The sequence below is a fragment of the Chionomys nivalis genome, chromosome 1, assembly GCF_950005125.1.
Source record: "Chionomys nivalis chromosome 1, mChiNiv1.1, whole genome shotgun sequence".
Taxonomy (NCBI): Eukaryota; Metazoa; Chordata; class Mammalia; order Rodentia; family Cricetidae; genus Chionomys; species Chionomys nivalis.
Genome location: NC_080086.1, coordinates 7,805,842 through 7,828,978, shown reverse-complemented (window position 1 = coordinate 7,828,978; position 23,137 = coordinate 7,805,842). Strand labels below are relative to the sequence as shown.

Here is a 23,137-nt window from a genome sequence, read left to right as displayed (position 1 = left end):
CTGCAAATGGAAGTTACAAGTATTTTTGACTGGGAGCAGAGTAAGTTGCTTCTGAATCCCAGGCATATTGTTAGTGCAGATGGAGTCTATAGTCAGGCTGGGCTAAGCAATTCTTTAAGGCTATGCTCAACAATGATGATAGGGGTGGGGGCAGTTGGAGAGGGAGAAGAAAGGATAGAAGGAATTGGAAGAAGGGGAGGAAGGAGTAGGAGGAGGGAGGAGAGGTTGGAGAATGAAAAGAAGTAGGAATCGAGGGGGGCGGGGTGAGTGGAGGAGGATCAATCCTCCTTTATTTTAGAATTTTCCAGACATTACTGCGCACTGCACAAAGTGCCTCTCCAGCACCCAGGAGAGGGCTCAGCTAGCCTCTCTTTCTCTGAGCCTGCCTAGGCGGTCCAACCCCGGGGCGAGGGCGCAGCGGACTACAATTCCCGGCGTGCCCCAGGGGCGGGGCGGGCCGTGGGCGGGGCCTTCAGCTGCCACAGCAGGCGGGCGGTACCTAGTGGAGTCGGCGGTGCCGAGCTCCCGGATGTGGAGCCGTTGGGGCGGCGGCGTGGGAGGAAGATGGACGCGCTGGAGAAGGGGGCCGCCACGTCGGTGCCCGCCCCGCGTGGACGGCCGTCCCGGGGCCGGCCCCCGAAGCTGCAGCGCAGCCGGGGCGCGGGGCGCGGCCTGGAGAAGCCGCCGCATCTGGCGGCGCTAGTGCTGGCCCGCGGCGGCAGCAAAGGCATCCCGCTGAAGAACATCAAGCGCCTGGCGGGGGTTCCGCTCATTGGCTGGGTCCTGCGCGCCGCCCTGGATGCGGGGGTCTTCCAGAGGTGCGCATGTGCGGGAGCGGGGTCCGGGGGTCGGGGGTCGGGGTCCCCAGGCTTGACCCTGGACGGCCCCGGCTGATGGGCACCTGTCACCTCTGGTCTGCGCTGTCGGGCGCTGCAAGGCCGGGGAGGCAGCAGATGCATGAATGGAGTCCAGAGTTGGGGCTTGATAGTCCGGAGAGTCTTCCCCCACCTTTGAAAAAAAAAAAAAAAAATACTCTAGCTGTGAGGCTGTGAGTCAGCACTATGCGGGAAGCTTCCTACGTGTGTACGAGGTATGACTGTTTCATGGGTGTGAATGGCTTTCACCTACCTCTTGAACTTTGGCCTCACTAACGGCCGGTTTATTTCTGCATTATTTTGGCTTCTACCAGATTGATCAGGAGTTACAAGTTGATGCCATTCATCAAAGGAGGAAGATAAAATCCTTTGCCAAAAATAAATTTAAACGCACATGCTAGCAGCAGCCTAATTGTGCTTTTATTTATTGCTGCCTTCTAATGGTTTGGATTTTAAGATGATTGATTCTGAAGGCTATTAATTCTCCATATTACATAGACAGATTTTTCATCCTACCAACTTCGTTTAAAACTGAGATAGCAGAAGGTATACATTTATTAATTTTCTGCGTGTTTAAACCCAAAGGAAGCTCTGGGTGGAGCCAAGCAAATAGGGCTGGCATTCTGAAAATAACATGTAATAGGAAGTGTGCAAAGCAGAGATAGGGGAGCACTGGGGATTTGGTTTAGTTCGGTAAACATTTCTATAGCCCCACTTTTTGCTGTACTCAAGAAATAGCAAGATGGCACGTGCACAGTTCTATCCCATATGGAAGTCAGGTTTGGTTTTGGTTTTTGTGTTTTTAACCCTCTCAGAATACAGACTGCAAAGGAGTGAGAAGTGTGTATAGGCCACAGTGGGAAAGTAAAACCTTACATTCATGTAAGGGAAGAGAGATCAAAGTCATATTGACAGTAGATTGAGAACAAAGTTATTGTTTATGATTCAGGTCACACGTCAGGAAATGACTTTTAAAGTAGACTCATAAAGGGTAATGGCAGAATTGGGGAAATAGCCCGGCGCTGGAGGACATGATCTGTTCTTCCAGAGGACCCAAGTTCAGCTCCCAGCACCATTGTTGGGTAGCTCACAGCTGCCTGAAACTTCAGCGCCAGGAGATCCGATACCCCTTTCTGGTCTCCGGCCCTTCCCCTCACATGCAGATATCTGCACGTACACAGTCTCTGAGCAGGAGAGTGGAATTGATGAAGGGGATGGGCCCAGTAGGTAGAGGGCTTGCCTTGCAAGCTTGAGAAACTGAGTTTAATTCCCTGAACCCACGTAAAACCCAGGTGAGGGACTTTGCGTGCATCTAATTACAGCAAGGCAGGAGGTGGAGAAAGGGCATCTGGGAACTTGTGGGCCAGCCAGCCTGCTGTATCCAGGGAACAACAGAAGAGACCCTGTCTCAAGGTGAAGGGTGGGGACCAATCCCTGAGGTTACCCTGTGACCTCCACACATACCGTGGCACTCATACCTGCACCCACACAAACACGTACATACACATACAAAAGAGGGTGAGTCTTTTAAATACAGTAATTAGGCTTAAGGACAATAGATGAATCTTGTATTCAGCAAACGCTGTCCACCTACTATGTGACGGGTCCTGCTCTGTCCTGAGCCAGCTGGAGCCAGTCTAAATGGAATCATGACAGATGCAGCCCTGCTTGCCTGCTCTAGAGCCACCAGCAGCCACAGACACTGGCAGGAAGAGAAAGACTTATTGGCCACAGGCCAGCAGGTCTCTCCGGAGGTGGCACTATAAAGCTCGTGCACGGCTTCTGAGGAGTCTGCCTTTAGCTCTAGCTTGGCGAGCACTGGATGGCTGTGCGTTTTCCTGCTTGTCGATTCCCTGGATGCTTTGACATGCAGGTGTCAGGAGTCATCAGCAGGTATCCTGGTCCTTGTAAACCTGAAGACAGGTGACGGATAGGAGTTGATGTGGCTGATGCTGGTCTTTGACAGGTTTCTTTGCACGCAAGGCTGTCCTTAGCGGTTAATTCTTTGGGGAATAAAGTAAGACAGACACTGAAAACACACCTGCTAGTGTGTGCCAGGAACCATGTAGTCCAAGTCCTCTGTCTCCGAACTTCCTGGCCGCCATGGATCGTGTCTCTCTGCTCCGCGGTGCCCTCTCCAGCATGATGCTCTGCCTTAGCACAGGCCACGGTGTTCGACCTCAGAAAGTGGGCCAGAACAAATCTTCCCTCCAGTTCTCTTCTCGCCGTAACCACCACACCTGAGAAGCACACAGAACACAGCCATATATGTGGTGCCGGAAGAGATCCCTGTTGTAATGACCCTACAGTAGTGCCCAGGGGTGGTATGCTCTGCCACAAGAATCTTCAATTCCTTGTTTCTGATGTCAAGCAGAGTGTCATGAGAACCACCAGCCTCTGCACACATGACCATAGTCTCTGGCAGTTAAGGCCACATTCCTAACTTTGGTCCCCTTCTTGTAACCTACTCACCTGAGAAGGTGCAATACTTTTAGTAGAATGGACTGTTTACTCCAGCGAGATCATGATGGGCTCATAAACCTTAAAATCCTCCCTTACAGAATGAATCTGTGCAGTGGAAGGAGAGAACAGACTCCTCCATACACTGAGGCATTTGTGTGCCCCAGCCCCTGCACACTGCATCCATAAAGTGAGAAAACAACACAGCTCCTGTTAAGAGTGATCAGCTTCAGAAGAATCAGCTTCTCTGTAGCAGTCCTCCATCCGTGTAGGACGTGGTCCTCCATCTCTGTAGGGCCTGTAGGATGTAGTCCTCTCTGCGTGTAGGATGTGAGGTGTTGCTGGTCTGGATGGTGACTTGTGTTCCTTTGAGCTGCCTCTGGGCAGCCTCTGGGGACCTGCCAAGATGAACTGGGTAATACAAGGTAATAGACCAGTACTGCTTCCATCAGTCTCTGCTGACCACTCTGACCAGTAGTCCTGTATTTGCCGTGTGTGCCCCAGTTTGGGGCCAGCAATGTGGGGTGGGGTGGTGCAGACCACCGTGGTAACCATGATACCATAGCCTTTCTGTACCCCAACATTTCCTCTACAGGATGTACTTGAATGTATATCTGAGAGAGGGGTTCCTTGAGGATTAAGGGAGATAATGTGTGCTCAGCCCTGGTGTAACACTGAGTTTTCCTTGTATATATATTTTCCTACCTCCTATAGAATAATTTGTTACTTCCCTTGGGCCATGGTTCCCTTGCTTGTAAACTGAGAATTAGTAACCTTGAAAATGCCTCGACAGCCCTTTGACTTTAAATAGTTAGTTGAAGCATGTCTTTATTGTGCCTTTCAGCTTTCTGAAGACTTTTTCTAGATGGGGCCACACACTGTGCATTGCCAGTTTTTCAGGACAGATGGACTTTGCTGTAATGTCTCAGTTCTGAGTCTGTGTGTTATAAAAGTGGCCAGTGCACTGTCCATGAAGAAATGTGGCCATTCACCAGTAGGACATTATAAACAGTGAGGTGGAGTGCCCTGCTCATTCTGGTGACTCATGTATCTTAGATCCTCAATTAAAATGTATAGATTGGAATTGAACTGGCTCTGTGGGACCCTTGGAGGGCTATGGAGCATTCCCCTACCTGCAGCTCTCACTTGTCTTCCTTTGCAAAGGAGCAGGTAGAAACTTACAGCAGCCTTCTGTGAGTTTTTCAGGACCAGAGGAGACTGGGAATTTTGTTCAAGGCCATGCTTTGGCTCAGCCTGCATGTATATGATGGAATTTAACAGAACTTTTCCAGGTTACTAAACTCTGCTGCTAAGATGGCTGACAGTCCCCCAAAAGGCAGGTGAGCGTGTTCACTAGAGAACCATTCCCCTCGTCTTTGGAAGAGTCTTGATTTTTCAACTAAGTATGAGCGGTGGTATGAGCAAAGCTGAGAGCAGGTTGATCTTTTGAATCTTGTACCACACGGTAAAAATCAACATACATTTTTGTTTCACTTGTAAGCCTGAGGACTTAAGATTTGTGAGGGGCCTGGGCTCTGTTATCGCCCCTGAAATGACACATCTGGCTGATGCTCTGTGTGTGGAGTTAGGTAGAGTGTGACTCCTTCCAGACTAAAGCCGTTCACTTGTGTAGGGAAAGCCCAGCCCCCTCACTTGGACCTTGACATTTTCTCTCCTGGAGTTGTTTTTGGCCTATCTGGTCATTCTTGTTCATCTTTAACTTTTGCCCATTTCACTGATACCCCTCAACCAAAGAGAGATCTGTCCGCCTGGTCCCTTTAGTAGGGAGGACCATTGTCTTAAGTGTGTTGTATGTGCTGTGTTCCTGTCTCCAGTGCTGCTGTCACACATTACATGCACAAAGCTTTGAGCCAGTGTGCAGTCCTTTATTACCTCTTATGTTTCAGTCCTTTGAGAAGCTAACAGTTTCCCTTTTCTTTCTGTGGCAGTGACTTATATTTAATGTCTTTAGCCATAGGCGTATGTACAGTCATCACCACCATTGTGCTGGAGCTGCCTCTGCACTGGAACCACCCACCTTTCATTCATTCATCAAACACAGTCGAGTGCGTGGTAGTCAACAAGGACTGTAAAGGGTGTGGGGGAAGGAAAGGCATTAGAAGGAGCATTCTTACTTAGTTGGTTCTCATGCCTTTCTGACAGTTTAACAGGAATTACAGCATTGCATGGACCTGTCTCTAATGAAAGGCCGAGAGTTTGAGAAAAGAGACTGCCCTGCATTAGCTGTCATACCCCAGGGTCCAGTGTGGTGCCTGGGACAACAGATCGCAGTATACATTTCAAGAAAAAAGCGATGAGAGAAAGATAAAAGGGAGACAAGCCGACAGATTCATCATTTTTGTTTTTAATTTATCTTGCAAACATTTAAAAAAAATGATCACTAAAACCTCCAAGTTGAATGAATCATCGCTCAGTTGTTCTTCATCTGTAAACTAAATGCCAGGAGATGTGTGCTTTCATTTGGTTCATTTTTACTCTATTCTGCTTATCTCCCGTCCACCTTCAGTTTCAAAATCCAGTGCAGTTCCTTCATTGGTGTTTTACTTGGTTATATACTGTTGCCAAAAATAATAAATAAGTAAATAAATAATCTGTTACCAAACTATTTACAGTGCAGAATGAAATGATGAGCGCCTTTCCTTTGCATCAACTATCTTGAGTAAGTGCCAGGGACATGACCACTAACCTGTAGCCATCTTGGTTACCAGGCTTCTTTTGAGAGAAAGAAATGGGGCCTTGCTGACTTTATCTGTAGGAAATCTTTCTCTGTCCCACCAGCTAGCTCCCAAACAATGACAAGATTTCTTACTAACTATGAAAATTCGGCCTTAGCTTTGGCTTGTTTTTAACTAGCTCTTATAACTTAAATTAATCCATCTCTATCAGTCTATGTACTGCCACATAGTTTGTGACTTTTATTTCTCCTCCTGCATGTCCAGCTTCCTCTATATCCAGCTGGCAACCCCCCCTTACTTTTCACAGAGCTCTCTGTTCAGAAGTCTGCCGATATTTCCTGCCGAGCTGTTGACTCTTTAACCTCTCATTAAACCAGTCACACTGACACATCTCTACACAGTGTAAGGAAATATCTTGCAATATTTCCTCCTTTTTGTCTAAGTAAAAAAGGTGGGGTTAACTCTGTCGTAGTGAAACTAAATACAATAAGAACAGATTTCGGGTGAGAATTACATTTGCAATGTCCAGGTCATTTGTATTTGGCTATTTCAGAGAAAATACTCTATTATCTATCCTATCTTGATGAGTCCAAAGTTTTATACCTAAACCACTTTTTATCATAACTTGTATTACCAATCTAAAACTATATTTTTAAACCTCAAAACATTTTCTTAGATAAACAACTTAAGCTTTTATGTTTCTCAGCCTTTTAAACTTTATATCTTTTTTGTAATTTTTTTAAAAAAAATGATAACAAGGAAAACTGTAAAACTACAATCATTTAGCCTTCAACCCCATCAAAGACCCAAGAAAGATATAGTATTAGCTGAGTAAAGGGGAAATTCAGAACGAACAACTTCTAAAGCTGTAGAAACTACAGAGTTTTATGCCTAGCCAGTCACCCAAGATTCTTCTGTCACATTGGGGCATCCAACTTCAGCCTACAAGCCTATAGTTTTTGACAGACTTTTTTGTGGACAAGAATTTTGAAGGACTGTCCTACCTTGTCGTGGCAAAATTCAGCTGTCCCTTTTGTGCCCTTCTTGTAAAGTTTGCACAGCATATTGTCAGCAGTTGAGGCAAGGGCAGTTTTTTGCTCAGTGCTAATTTTTGCCACAAAGAAAATAAATTCCATATAGAGTTTCTTCAATTCCCATCATTTTCTCTGAAGAAAATGGTGATGCCAGGAACAAATGTGTCTCATAGTCATGAAAAGCCTTATGTTATTAAAACATCTTAAGTACCATATTCTGTAGGTCTCTGAAGTGTTTGAGGACCACCTATCTATCTAAAATACATCTCAGACCTTGAAAACATACCTAACATGACTACAAATTTGATTGTTATAAGTAACTGAAAACTAACCTGCATTTCTTTATTATCCTAAATAGTTTTTAATAATAACTTTCAAGGAGTAGAAATTTATATTACATTGTTAATTGAGGTGTACAGATACAATACCTTAAACAATGGTATAAACATATGTATAGTGTGTTTTAACAGAAATAACCTTAAATTTGTATCAATATGCAAAAATACTTTAAATATGAATAGAAATATATATACAGTATAACAGAATAACCTTACATTTGTATCAGTATGCAAAAATTTATACCAGTGTAAAAAACGTAAGACTAATAGTTACTTTTTTTTGGTTTAAAAGTAGATCCTGTTTTCTACCTTTTACCCTATTATTCCTGTATCCTCCTTTTCTTTTCAGAATGAGATCCCTGAATCTAATCTTCTTTGCTTAGTTTCCTCCTTGACTATGACCATTAACAACTTAAGTCAACCCACCTAAAGAATAATAAACATCCATAATCTACCAAACAACCAAAAAACACCCATCCCACCTCTGGGGAATGTGGGTGTCATGTTTTCTGGACTGGTTTCTGTTGTCTGGCGATGACTGCATCTTTAGGGGACCCTGAGAAAATTGAGATAGTGGTCAAGTCCTGAGAGCGCTAGCTGTTGTTCAGTCTCTGTGTGACGGGAAAGTGCAGCAGGGCTTATCTGAGGTCCTGGCTGGAGCGGTCTGTGGGGCTGGACCATCTGGCTAATTACCTTGAAATAATCCTGAGCAGTTTGCAGTTCAAAGCTGATCTTTGGATGGTGTTTGCCAGCTTAGTGGGGTTACCACAATCCAGGTGGAGTCATCTTTGTGGAGATTCCCACCATCCTTTTGGAGACTTCAAAGGTCATTGTTAGGAATGGTGATGGCCCACTGCAGAAAAATTAAAACATTTTAAATGTCATATGCAGATCTCAGGTTAAAGAACCCCAATTTGTTAAGTACATTAGGAGTGTACAAACTTAATTCCTAGTTACCTGATTCAGACTCAACCCCTAAATCATAAACAGGAAGCTAGATGAAGCCTTTTTCTAGAATTAGTTAGTACTCTATATGATCATTAATATCTTGACAGAAAATTTAAATATATATATTTATTTATTTATTTTATAAAATTTGAGGTAATATTTATACCTTAAGAAAATTTTTAAAGAGTCAAAGTAAAACCAAAGGATTGTAAGGTTAGTGGCAGTAGAATAGCTCCTTAATCTGGTTTTTTCTTCTGTCCCATACCAGGTGGCTTCTCTGACATGAGACAAGACATTTTGAACTTTCCTTTAACAAACATGCTTGGGTTAAAAGAAGGGGAGAACCACATTCAAACCCCAAAGCTAGCTTTACATTTTAATTGAACAGGGACTACAAAAGGACTATTCGCCTTTTATGTCTAAAGAGAAGAGCAGAAATAAATATTTGGGAAGATTTATGAAATTTTATTCTAATGGAAATGTGCTGCATCATTAGGCCATTTACTGTTTTCCTTGGGACATTTTCTCTGGATGATTCATGCTTTTTTTTTCAGATATTTCATTTTTCCAGTGGTCTTCAGATTCCTTAGTTGGATGTCTTTATTCTAAATACTTAGAAAAACAAAAACAAAACCCTGCCCTAACCCTAACTTTGGGGAGTCTCCTTTTGGCAGCTTATATCAGATCAAATGAAAGGCAATTGTTAGTCTTATAAGTTAGTTTAGACTGAATAGTCATGCTATTTGATGAACTATTATCTCCTCTAATCAGGAGGTCTCTTCTGTTCAAATCTAATCCTTTCAATTTTGATGGTATCCATAGCTTTTCTTCGGTGGAAACATAAGCAAAATCTCTTCTGCAATGTAACACATATTCTGGGTTTCCATTCTAGGCACTCTCCTACAGGGATTCTTATGCTGAGAGAAGATAATATCTTAGATATTTTTACCACACAGAGTAAAAATTTAAAGACCTATGTAGAAAAGGTTTCTGAATTGATTCTGAAAGAAAAATTAAGACTTCGTCAATTAGCAGGAATAGACTTATCAGAAATTGTGGTACCTTTTGCTAATGTTGAAACTTCCTCATTGTGGGCAGAAAATAGACATTGGTAAAGGGATTCCAGTAACTTTTTGGGAGAGATTTGCAACCAGAAAACAGTCAAGCTCTGGATCCAGTGATCCATGTGTACTTCTTGTAATTTCTTTCCCCAGAGCTAATTCTCTCTCGGCCTCAGCTGATAATTTTCTTGGACTATTTAAATCCTTATCACCTTATAAGGTTTGAAATAAATTATTTAGTTCTTGAGTTGTCAATCCAGTTGTGGGCTGTAGTCAGTTAATATCTCCCAGCAATTTTTGAAAATCATTAAGAGTTCATAATTGATCTCTCCTGATTTGTACTTTCTATGATTGAGTTTGTTTTTTGTAATCCTATCTTATATCCTAGGTAATTAATAGAATCTCCTCATTGTATTTTTTTTTCAGGAGCAATTTGTAATCCCCAACACGACAAAATTTTCTTTGCCTCTTCAAATACTTTTTCTAAGGTATCTGAGTCTTAATCAGCTAGTAAGATGTCATCCATAGAATGGTAAATTATAGATTGAAGAAGCTGTTTATAAATTATTTCCAATAGTTGTACAAAATATTGACACAAGGTGTGGCAGTGTAACATCTCTTGCGGAAGAATTTTCCAGTGATACCTTCTAACAGTCTGGCACTGTGAAGGCCTGTTCTTGTAAAGGTATATAGTAAGAAACCGTCTTTTAAATCAGTCATTACAATAGGCCATCCTTAGGTAATAAAGAAGGCAAGGGAATTCCAGACTGTGAAGAGCCCATTGACTGAATTACTTTATTTATGGCTTTTAAATCTGTCAATGTTCTCCATTTTATGGCTTTCTTTTTAATGGCAAGTACAGGAGAATTCCAAGGACTGATTGATTCTTCGATATGGTGACCATTTAGCTGCTGTTCTTAGTGCCTGTTATTTTTCTGATGGCAAAGGCCATTGTTCACTCAGACAGGTTTATCAGTTAACCATTTTAAAGGTAGGACTGTTGCTACCTTTTAAAGACCAACTATTATTGTTCCCTGCTTATGTACAACCTGAACAATCTGGCTGTTCTTGATAATAACTTCTTTAATGGTTTACTCCTGAGATTGGAGGAATATTAATCTGTGTTTTCCATTGCTGTAACAAATCATGTCCCCATAAATTCATTGCTATACTAGCCACATGTGGCCTTAATTTTCCTCTCTGTCCTTCTGGCCCTATACCCTCAACCATTTGTTAAATATTTTGATCACATTTTGACACCCCCAAGAGTGACTATACAGTTTACTTTGAATCAGAGGGCAGTGCAAGCTACTAGCTGACCAAAATTAGCCGTAGAGATTTTGGAGGACTGAGGACAGATAGAGAGACACAGGAAGTAGTAGGATTGGAACTTAGAGTCTCAGCCCTTTTTGGGATTGAGGAAGGAGAGAGGAGATTATTGGTTGCTTCTCTCCTGCTTTTCTGATCATTCAGGTTCTTAACCCAATATCCGATGCCTGAGTTTTTATTGATGAAGAATAATAGATAAACACTTCACCTGGAGACCCACATTGGGCACCATGTATAATGAATGCATCTTTTTCTCTCCCACAAGCCAGTTCCCAAATTACATGGAGATTTCTTATTAATTATGAAAGCTCAGCCTTAGCTTAGGATTACTTATATCTAGCTCTTACAACTTAAATTATCCCATTTCTATTAATCTATGTGCTGCCACTTGGCTCGTGACTTTTACCTCTCCTCATGCATGTCCTGTTTCCTCTGCATTCAGCTAGCAACCCCATCTTTCTTCTTACCAGAGCTCTCTTTATCCAGAAGTCCTGCCTACACCTCCTGCCTAGTTGTTGGCCATTTAGCTTTTTATTAAACCAATCACAGTGACATATCTTTACACAGTGTAATCAAATATCTCACAACACTTCTCCTTTTATTTAAATCCTCAATTATATGCCCTTATGGTGTATGTGTGTGTGGGGGGGGTTATGTGCATGGAAGGCAGTGCACAGAAACCAGAGGAGAGTCCTGTGGTATCATTCTCTGCCTTATTCCATGAGACAGGGTCTCTCACTGAGTTGAAGCTAGCCTGGCGATCATCAATTGCCACCCTCTTCTTTCTGTTCTTTGCCTTGCAACCACACCTGGCTCTGTTTTAACATGCAGGCTGTTGATTTGAACTCAAGTCCTTATGTTTGTATAGCAAACCCAGTCTCTTACAGAACCATCTCCCAGCCCTTAAATCCACTTTCTGCAAATGCTGAAGGGAATGTTTGAACTTAATAAATGAAATTCAGAGGTTGGGAATTTTTCCTTACTTTCTTAGGTGACCTTGGACATATGGCATGGATACTCTTTTTCTCTTGCTTAATGCTCAATGAATGGGAAGGAAAGAAAAGACTGTATGCACATGACAGACTGCAAATCTTGAAAAATCTACGTGCAATCATTATTAAAGCACTGTGACTCGAGTAATATTTACGTCTTCTATTTTTAGGAATGGGAGTTTGTGAAGGCTCGGAAACAGGACTTGAGTAGAGTTTGCCCTACAGAGAAGCACTTTGCTTTCTGTCTTGGTCTTACAGAATCAAACAGGCAGCTGTGCTGTGGTGACTACAGGTAGACATTCCCCACCCAGACAGTCATGGTCTAGATCATCAGTGGTTACTGCTCGGGTGTCCACTGCTCACTGTCTTAAAAATGAAGTTGGATTTTCTGATCACTGTGCACGCACATCTGGATATTACTCTCTTCTAAGCTTAAAACTATCTCAGTTAAGCTGTCAAGTTTATTTCTGCACATGTATTAGTCTTGTATGGAAGATAGTTTGTGTTTAAATTGGCACTACAAAGTAGAATCACCTTCAACTTACCTTAGATTTGACTTCTGGTGCTATCTTGGCCATCTTCAAAACACTGAGTTCATTTTTTCCTAGTTCATAGAATTATAATCTGGAGCTCCCTAAATGATGGTGTATTGCATTTATTTTGGCATTGTTTTGTATCTTTATTTTTTTTATTTTGTTGGTGGGTTTTTAAAACGGGGTCTTCCTATATGACTTTGGCTGGTGTGAATCTTGGGAACATCACCTCCACCCCTACTCTGCTCCTGAGCCTTAAGGGTCCAGGCGCGGACCATGACGTCTAGATTAATATTGCTGTAATTGCACAAAAGCTTTTCCAGCACCAGGTTGTGGGCATTAATGCAGAGCTCTGTCTTACTGTCGGCAGTCTCTTCTGGTGACTTGGATATTTAACTTTATTTTTACTGTTCAAACAGTGTGTGGGTCTCAACAGACCATGATGAAATTGAAAATGTGGCCAAACAGTTTGGGGCACAGGTTCATCGAAGAAGTTCTGAAACGTCCAAAGACAGCTCTACCTCACTAGACGCCATCGTAGAATTCCTTAATTATCACAATGGTGAGTCTGACTACTAGATTTAAATTGCATGTGATCTGTAGCCATGTTGACAATTACACAAGACTTGAGTTAACATCTCATTTAAGATCTCAGTATCGCATGATGACTGGGACTGGGTGGTGCAACAGCTTGTCTTTGTTTTTCTCCAGAGGTTGACATTGTGGGGAATATCCAAGCCACGTCTCCATGTTTACATCCCACTGACCTTCAGAAAGTTGCAGAGATGATCCGCGAAGAAGGCTATGACTCTGTCTTCTCCGTTGTGAGGCGCCATCAGTTTCGGTGGAGTGAAATTCAGAAAGGAGGTAACAGCTCACTGTACTGAAAGTCAGGTTTTGTTCTGGTTCGTGATGTAGCACCATTAGCAGTAAGGAGAGTGAAGGAGCAGGGAGAGTGCTCGGTGCACAGCTGCAGCGGCGGTAGCAGGTTATTCCAGTCTAGACATTGTTATATAGCAATGTGGTAAAAACCAGACTAACTCAGCCCCCGCCTCTTTAGACATCCCGACTGTTTCTGTTAGTGGCAAAGCAGACTCGTCAGGTTTTAGATCAGCTTCTTTTGTGTTGGTTCTTGGCCTGTCAGACGAACACCAAGCCACACCAAGCCTCCATACTGAATTCGTGCAGCACAGATAATCCTGACATCAGAGTGTTGAGGGTGATGATGTGCTGTGAGAGTCCATTGAATAAGCTCAGTATTTTAGGTTAAAGAGATGACAGATCCAGGAGCAATTGCCATCCACCTTAAGGAAGTGGGGAATGCTTGAACAGCACCTCACATAAGCCAGAGTTAGTGCTGGGCACTGCTGTTTCATCTTTTCATGTACCTTGACCCTTCGGAGCCCCCAGGAAGCAGAATGCTGCAGGTGGATGGTGTCTAAACCAGGCTGGTAATTCTTGGGCTCTGTTACATTTCGTGTTTATAAAATCATAGCTGCTAACTGTGTCAGTTGTGTAATCAGTAAGTCACGTTTTCTGTGACACTTTCTGTCCTTGTTAGAGTAGATGTGCACTCCACCATGGTGGTCCTAGCACCGCTCAGGCTGCAGGTGTTAACCATGCCAAACTGAAATGTCTCTTAAAAGTCAAAATACCTATCGCAGGGGTATGGGGAGATTACTTGACTAGTAAAGCATTTGCCACAGCATATGAGGCCCAGCATTCTGATCCCCAAAACCTGTGTAAAGATGGGTGGGTGTGGCAGCCTTCTGTAAAGAGAGACGGGATTCCTGGGAAAGTTGGCTGGCTAGCATCATCAGTCTGCCATCTCTGGGTTTGATTGACAGACCCAGCTGTACAACATGAAGTGCAGAGAACTGTAGGAAAATACCTAAGGCAAATGTTGGGTGGGCCTGCACTCCTATGCACCACCCCCCACATGCACACACATGTGCTCTTACATGTGTGACCATCATAGCCCTGTGCACACACCCAATAGAAGGAAAAGTACACACTGGACTTCTGCAGTTCAATGTGAATTAAGGATCACGGTTTCTGTCAATAATTGTATACTTACTGAATGTTGAGATGAGATGATAGTGTTTTTCCTTCTGGTGTTTTAAGACTGCCTTCTGAAGTGCTGTCATGGAGATGCTGTCTTCTGTCTTCCGCACTTTTCTCTCAGCAGTACAGCCACCATCCTATGGTTATTTCTGCAAGTGAAGCATGTCCTCTTCCTGGGGCGGCTCATAAAGTCCCTGTGTCTTCTCTTCCCCCCATTGTGTGGCAGTGTTTTCTTAGTTCCCCCACAGTAGGCTGGAAACTGCCGGCAGCAGTGAGACTGTCCCAGACACTGGCCTTGTTGTTGCTCTACAGTGTTTCTTTGTCTCTGTCTGGAGTCCATTCTGTTGGTTTTGAGTAGTTTCCGGTTTGTGTTTCCCGATCTGCTTCCTACCTCTCTGCCTGTTTTTGAGCAATCCCAGCTGGCCTGAGGGTGTTAACTCCCTTCAACCAGTTTTAACCATTGAATTACTTCAGGGTTTTTTGTTGTTGTTGTTGTTGTTGTATTTCTAATCTGCATATTTGAGTTTGTTTTTGGGAATTCCATTCCCTGTTGAAATTTCCATGCTTATGCATTTTCGAGATCTTTCTTCTACGTCTTTAGTATACATATGGCAGTTACTGGAAAGTTTTTGGTGCAAATTTCAACATTTTTGTTCTTTTCGCTGAGTCATTTCTCCTACTGCTTGTCCTCTTGAATGTGACCTTCCTGTTTCTGCTTCTCTGGGTATCTCATGGCATGGTGTGCACCTGCCACAGACACTGGAACCCACATCTTCCTTCAGGAAGGACTTACCTCCATCTCTGAGACACAGAAATAAGGGCTGATAATGGTGGTCCAGGGAGAAGTTGTAGTAGACTCACCCTGGAATCCCAGTCCACTGCTCAGTATGGTGCCAATTATGGGAAGGTCTTGTAGCTTCAATTGGCCCCCAGTCAACCACTGTAGACAGTGTAGGAGACACCACATCACACAGGGCTGTGTGGACAGGAACCGCCATCACACAGGGCGGTGTGGACAGGAGCCGCCATCACACAGGGCTGTAGGACAGGAGATGTCATCACACAGGGCTGTAGGACAGGAGACACCATCACACAAGGCTGGCTGTAGGACAGGAGACACCATCACACAGGGCTGTAGGACAGGAGACACCACATCACACAGGGCTGTGTGGACAGGAGCCGCCATCACACAGGGCTGTAGGACAGGAGATGTCATCACACAGGGCTGTAGGACGGGAGATGTCATCACACAGGGCTGTAGGACAGGAGACACCATCACACAAGGCTGGCTGTAGGACAGGAGACGACAGCCCTCTGCTGCTATGAAACTCTTGCCCAGTCTCTAGTCCGCCCATCTGCCCCCACCCCATGTAGGACATGCAGTAGGAAGAACTGGGATACAGGTGTGTTCCCTGTACCTTACAGTCTGTACACGTCCATGAATCTGAACCTTCCCTCAGGTCTTCACACAGCAGACTCCCTCTGCTTGTGCCCAGTGTGAGCTTGCTCACCTGCCCTTATACTCCATAAAGTGTCTCCTGGGAGAAGGGTTTGTTCTGCTCCATCATGTTGAGTCTCCTGGACTTTTAGCTGCCTGTCTACATTTCTGTTGCAAGGTCCCTGAAGGGGAGAGCTCCCTCGTCTGCATCTCCAGGCGCATGTAGTGTTGCCACTGGCTATTCAAACATATTTGCCAGATTTTCCTACTTCGTCAGACACCAGTTGGATGGTCCAGAACATGGTTAGGGAGGGAAGTGGGTAGAAGTTAGTCATGGGAGCATTCTCATGCCAAAGTAAAGGATTCTGAAGTGACAGCAACATGCACATAGTATATACCGCCCAATATACACACACATGCATGTATCCCCAAACACATCTTCATATGCAGAATCTGGGGAAATGCAGTGAGGGGAAAGGATACCTCCATATTGCTAACCAGGCTCCACTGTTCCACCCATTGTATTGATTAATGTTGACACTGCTGGGCTTTCATTATCTATATTATCAATATTGATTTTTGTGGTTCATATGTTTTAAACACCAAATAAAAACATTTACAAATTTCCACTGGCATAAATAAAGCTTTGATATAGGCTAGGAGTATAGGTCAGTTGGCAAAGTATTGGCCTAGCATGCACAAGGCCCTGAGTTCAGATCAGCATTGCTAATACTGGGCATGTTGGCACATGCCTGTCGTGTCGTCCCATCACTCAGGAAGTACAACCAGGAGCATCAGAAGCTTAAGGTCATAACCGGCTGAGTGTTTGAGGCCAGTCTGGATTACAGCCAGTGATTGAATGGGAAAGTCCTTAAGTTTCCACGATCGCTCTATGAGAACACTCTGGCCATGTTAGATGAATGCACACACACTGTATTTCTGGAGCTGGAAATACCGAGGAATGGACTAAAGAAGTCAAGCATGGAATGATATTTTTATGACAAGACCCCCCTTTGGGAACTGTTTGAAGGCTGCCTGCATGCCCCCTAACACCACAGTACTTTTGTAAATACCCTCCACCTGAATTACTCTGAATTCTTTCATGAGATACTTTTTCTGATAGTAACTATTTACAAGTAGATACAAATTATTAGGATGTTAGCAATTGTTGCTTTAGAAGTAGCACCGTTTGTTTATGTAGATGCAGATGTAAGCATTCTGAGGGGGTCTTTATTTGTGCTTTTACTTAGTGAACAGTGTCTATTCTAAGTAATGTAGACTACTGTAGCTTTTGCTTTTAGTTCGTGAAGTGACTGAGCCCCTGAACTTGAATCCAGCCAAACGGCCTCGTCGACAAGACTGGGATGGAGAATTATATGAGAACGGCTCATTTTATTTTGCTAAAAGACATTTGATAGAGATGGGTTACTTACAGGTTTGTATATCCATTTTATACAACTCTTCAACCCTCTGTGTTGTGCTGGGAGTTCTGGAGAGAAGCGGCTGTGCCAGCTCTAGAGGAAAGGTGGGGTTATGATCTGACGCTGGTCCTGCAGCTTTACCCCAAGGTTGTCCTCGGAATTCACAGTAGACAACTGCGGAGTCTGTTCAGTTGAATGCTGAGATAACAATGGTGTAAGGGCTGAGGACTGACAGTGTCTTACTGTTCGCATTAAGCCTCGCAGGTTGTTTGTGGTCCACATTAGGTTACAATTCGATTGTGGCTGTGTGGTTAAGTCATTTCTAGTACTTTAAAACAGAAAACAACCAGTTCAGTGGTTCTGAGTACGCATCGACCTGGTTTTCTGGAAGAACCAAATGCTGTGTCTCTTTCTGTGTCACCCTGACGATTGCCCCATGGGCATGCTCGCTGTTTTTGTTTTGAAAGGAGGGGACTGGCGTCTCTTCTTCTTAGATCACAGACTGGACAATTGGTTCACTTTCATTATAGCTGCCAAGCACTCTTACCGTATGTGGGCTGTGGACAACACTCTGGTTACCCCAGCAATCTGCACAGCTGCTGAGAAACGTGGTCATGCTACCCCACCTTACAGAGGTGACAACTGTGGCTCTGAAAATAAAATAATGAGGAGCTGACCCGAGTTAGGAGCACTGGCTGCTCTTCCAGAGGAGCAAGGTTCAATTCCCTGCACATACATGGCAGCTCATAACCATCTGTAATTCCAGCTCTGGCAGATTCAACACCTTCTGCTGGCCTCCTTGGGCACTGTATGCATGTGGTGCACAGACATAAATGCAAACAAAACATTCTATATATATATATAGAAATAAACTTTTATAAATGAAGTAATTCAAGACAGAAATAGTCCTGTTGAGATTTAGGCCCTTATTTTAGGGTCAGAGGCCTGGGGAGCAGGAATGAGGCAGGGAAGTGTCTTGGCTGCCCATTGATACGGCGTCAGAGGAACGGTCATGCTCTTGCCCTGTATTCAGACACTGCCTCAGCCTTGACATGTGCCGTGCACCCCGGGATCTGAGGCAGTTTGTGCAGCGGTAGTTGCATGTGTCCACCACAGCCCTGACCAAAGACCTGAAAATCACACGCTGCTATTATATGAGAGTGAGATTTGTGGAGAGGAAGCCGCTGCTCTCAGACTCTTCAGAAATCTCTTGTGTCAGAGTGCTGGAGGGAGGGTCTCTGCCATCTCAGTTAAGACAGGTCTGTTTTAAAGGGGACGGGGACCGGGCATGGTAGACAGAATCTGAAAAAATCACGTGTTTGGTTTGAACTTTACTGCGGGTGTGTTGCTGAAATCCTGGGTTATCTTTTCTCAGTAATGCACCCCAAATCTACGCTGCATATACATAAGTGATCTCAGGACACTCATGGCATCTCCATTGTCTTTAGGGTGGAAAAATGGCATATTATGAAATGCGAGCTGAGCATAGTGTGGACATAGACGTGGACATTGATTGGCCGATTGCAGAGCAAAGAGTTTTGAGGTAAAAGAAGGAAAAGAGCCTGTGGTAGCCATGGGCCAGAACACAGAGCTGTTTTCAGCATGTTTAACCAGTCTTGAAGACATTCATTTGAGATAGTATTTGGACTCGGTTTCTTTGAATGGGGAAGTGTGCATATAAACCACACCTGTAATGACTTATATTGTAAGCTATGAGGTGCGCTGCATGGTTTGGCTGAGCAGTGAGTTCTCTCGCTGTCCGCGAAGTACACAGTGAAGCAAGTTTGAAGAGTGATGTCTGAGTGACCAGGGTGCTGCTGTCGCTGCCTTTGCCAGCGTGAGGGTGTGCGTTTGTACTCAGAAGTTCTGTCTTGGTTTCTTTTAGATTTGGATATTTTGGAAAAGAGAAACTGAAGGAGATAAAACTTTTGGTTTGCAATATTGATGGATGTCTCACCAATGGCCACATTTATGTATCAGGAGACCAAAAAGAAATAATATCTTATGATGTAAAAGATGCTATTGGCATAAGTTTATTGAAGAAAAGTGGCATTGAGGTATGCGATCCCTGGATGTAGCAGTATGTACTCGGTGTGATTCAAGAACAGAAACATCCCAGTAATTAAGAGATTTAAGGTTTTGCTAATTACATAAAGTCTTCAAAGTACTGCTTGATGTATGCTTAAAGAACTCTGACACTGGAAAGATGAAGGGGATTTTTCCAGTTCGTTAAAATCTATCTAATCATACTCTAAACACACCTCTTCATTTCCTTAGAACCTTGGAATGAGATATATTTCCTCAATTCGCGTGGACAACTAGAAAGGGCAGACACCTTGTAGACTTTCTAACTCTGGCCTGTGCGCGAGAATGAAATTGTTCATTCGAATAATTTAATGTGTAGTTGTATTTCTTAAAACAAAGATTAAGCCAGGCCTGCTGACACAGACCTAAAACCCTGAGATTGGAAAGCTGAAACAAAAAACAAACAAACAAAAAATCAGAAACAAAAAAATCATGAATTGAGGAACTATGTAACTCAGCAAGACCTTGTCTCAGGATAAAACATGAAGGCCCTGAAGATGTAACTCAGTGATAAAACATTGCCTCGCATGCTTGCACGACACCTTGGACTCAATCCACAGTTCGGGAGGGAGAAAGTTAAATAATTACATTTCACTAGAAATCTTCGCTATATGATGCTCTACAGCATGAGGTGGACGTTCCTTCTGAGCAGCTGACTTTCAGGGAGAGGCTGTGTGTCACCTGGCACAGCTGGTGTGTCACCTTAATGGGCTTTAGAAGTCAAGCATGCTTTGTTGTGCTGTGATTTTCCTAACTGGCCCTTCAGAAAGTCAGAGGCCCACTCATCTGTGAGTTGAGTCTTCTCAGCTTGATTTCTTATCCAGCCTATCTGATTTCCTCCCTTCTAACGGCCCTCTTCCTTTCCAGGTGAGACTCATCTCAGAAAGGGCCTGTTCCAAGCAGACACTCTCTGCCTTAAAGTTGGACTGCAAAATGGAAGTCAGTGTGTCAGACAAGTTGGCCATCGTGGATGAGTGGAGGAAGGAGATGGGCCTGTGCTGGAAAGAAGTGGCCTATCTCGGTGGGTCATTTGCAGATCTGCTTATCCTGTCAGAATAACCAGAAGGGAAAATCCCCAAATGACTGTAGGGAAATGGATGTCCATTAAACTGTAGAGCTGAGTATTAGAATAGTCTGGGCCAGTGGGAAATGGCAATCACTGCCAAATCAGGTGACCAGAGTTCAATCCCAGGATACCCGTGGTAGAAGGAAAGAGCTGACCTTTGAAAAATGCCCTACCCTTTTGACTTCTACAGGGTTAGGGTCAGCACATGCTTATTCCCTCCTACACACACACACAAATAAGTAAATAAGCAGCTATTCTGAAGGCTGCCATGACAGTGTGGATTTTCCCAGCACACGCCGTGGAGTCTTGCTGTACTCCATCAGTAAGCTGGAGGTGTTGGGAGTACACGGTGCCTTAGAGCTGCTGCAGAGATTCATGCAACTGAAGCAGAGCACCTGGAGTTTCTAGTATACCAGAACAATTTTTACTGTTTGCTTTGTACAAGTTCCAGTTTTAAGACAGAAATTGGGGTAATGTGCCAACGATGGAGAAAAAAAGAATCTGCCTAAATTGCCGAAGACTGCAGCTCCTGCACACAGTGGATGCTAAGCACTGTGCTGACATCTTTGTTTATCAGCATGTTCAGATATGTCTGAGACTTTGCAGGCTACTGTTAAGCAGATGTGCGTAGCGGGTCCCCACAGTGCAGGCAAGGAACCATAAACATTGTGTGTGCAGAGCTGGCAGCCGCATGATGTCAGCATGGTAAGTATTCAGACAGACTAGTTGCTAAGGTGCACACTAACTACAGTTCATGCATGAAGTACATACGGGCAGACCACACCAGCCTCACAGTTGCCTGAGCCCGTGGTCTTGAGATGCTGGAATAGCTCTGGAACCAAATATAGAGAAAAATGTATTTTGTTGTAGGAAGCAGCAGCCATGCAATACATAGGATCCCTGCTGTGCCCATTCTCCATGAGGCCTCAAGGGAGCTCTTATATGACTGACTTTACATATTCATAATCAACAAATTAAACAAACATTAGAAAAAGACCCAAAGATAAACAGAAGGCTTCACATTGTGTGGGAAATGTGTCATCTATGTAGGCATAGGCCTAGAGGCAGACTCCAGAAGACAGAGGAGCAGTGATAATCGTGCCAGGTGGTGTCCTTTGTTTGCATTTAAGAAAACGTTCCTATTGTGGATATGTATGGCTTATACCAGACAACAGCAACCCTAGAATACTTCCTGAATCTTACCTCAGAATGTGAGCAGTGTTTGGAATGGGTGCATAGAAACACACGCCAGAGCCTGGCGGTGGTGGCGCACGCCTTTAATCCCAGCACTCGGGAGGCAGAGGCAGGCGGATCTCTGGGAGTTCGAGGCCAGCCTGGTCTACAAGAGCTAGTTCCGGGACAGGCACCAAAGCTGTCTCAAAAAACCAAAAAAAAGAAATACACGCCAGGGCTAGAGAAATGGCTCAGAGGTTAGGAGTGCAGGCTCTTCTCTCTGAGGACCCAGGTTTAGTTCTCAATAAGTCCACTTCCAGAGGATCCAGTGCCCTCTTCGGGCATCCACAGGACGTGTGTAAATGTGGTGTACAGACATACATGCTGGCAAAACACTGCTACACATAAAATAAAAAAATAATTTTATTAGATTTCTTGACAGTATTAGTGCTGTGACAGGCATGTTGGAGTGTGCCTGTGACCTCAGCATGGGACGGCAGTGAGTGCAGGCTCAAGTTTACATCTCAACAACTCTCATGATAAAAGTGTAATTTCTGATAATTATAATACACAGTAGGTAAGGGTATATATACTCCACTCTCCCTCCATAGCTGGTAAGAACTTGTTCTGAATTGCTCAAGGAAAGCCTTGTTCTCACTTGTGCCTACAGGTGTTGTTTTGTTCTGTTGGATTGTTGGTGTCCCTGTCACCTATGGGTTGTCGTTTGCATCATTTAGCTAGAACATTCTGTGTCTCTTTCATACTTGAATGATGTTCATCTCGCTTGCAGGCAATGAAGTGTCTGATGAAGAATGCCTGAAGAGAGCGGGTCTCAGCGCCGTTCCTGCTGATGCCTGCTCCGGGGCCCAGAAGGCTGTGGGGTACATATGCAAATGCGGCGGTGGCCGGGGGGCCATCCGGGAGTTCGCCGAACACATTTTCCTCATGATAGAGAAGGTTAATAACTCATGCCAAAAGTAGAGATCGGTGTCGTGTGGGGAAGCAGGGATGTAGGCTCCTTCAGCCACTTTGCTTTGGCTTTGATCACATCCCAAGGTGTAATTCGCAGACGCGTGATCTGATGTGTGAGATACCTGACTCTTTTCAAAGACTTTTCTCAAATCATTGTTCCAGGACCCACAAGATAATTATGTCTGCTTTCCTCTGGTGCAAGGTGATTGATTACTGAGGGATTGATCTAGTGTTCCACAGACTCTTAGAAAATGCAAGTCAGACAGCATAAACAATCAACTTTGTGTTGTATCCTGTCAAACTGTGTTTGTGTGGTTTTAATGATGCTGAGGTTTTATTTATTTTAAGGCAGTGTGTCTGGCAATTCACACCCCATGTTAATTAATAAAGTTCACAAACTCAGTGAAGTTTTTGTTCTTAGAAGATGCTTCCTAGGCATTTTCTGTAAGTACTAGTTATTCAAGCTCAGAAGCAAGTGATTCATGGGGACTGTACTTTGTGTATCCAAGCACAGAGAATACACACACACATAAATGCAGACATCTAAATACCTCCTTGTCTTTTTGCCTGTCATGTATTGATTTAGAGAAGGCAGAATGAATCATTGGCAGCCATGGCTGAAGTAATGCTACCTTCATATACTAAACTCAGC

General features: G+C 43.9%; 1 protein-coding gene across 1 annotated transcript; it reads left to right on the top strand.

The window, feature by feature from the left end:
• Positions 1 to 508: 508 nt before the first annotated feature.
• Positions 509 to 22,887, top strand: Cmas (cytidine monophosphate N-acetylneuraminic acid synthetase). Its single transcript, XM_057769179.1, has 8 exons — positions 509 to 818; positions 12,686 to 12,828; positions 12,978 to 13,133; positions 17,070 to 17,203; positions 18,638 to 18,732; positions 19,075 to 19,246; positions 20,142 to 20,295; positions 22,304 to 22,887. The coding sequence occupies exons 1-8, from the start codon at positions 565 to 567 to the stop codon at positions 22,492 to 22,494; spliced, it is 1,299 nt and encodes a 432-aa protein (XP_057625162.1). The 5' UTR covers positions 509 to 564; the 3' UTR covers positions 22,495 to 22,887.
• Positions 22,888 to 23,137: the final 250 nt, after the last annotated feature.

Bases quoted from the DNA above. Each gene is read 5' to 3' on its own strand.
- Cmas (XM_057769179.1), top strand. From the start codon at position 565: ATGGACGCGCTGGAGAAGGGGGCCGCCACGTCGGTGCCCGCCCCGCGT. The intron at 17,204-18,637 runs GTTTGTATATCC...CATTGTCTTTAG, and splicing joins TAGAGATGGGTTACTTACAG to GGTGGAAAAATGGCATATTA. The intron at 20,296-22,303 runs GTGGGTCATTTG...TCTCGCTTGCAG, and splicing joins GAAAGAAGTGGCCTATCTCG to GCAATGAAGTGTCTGATGAA.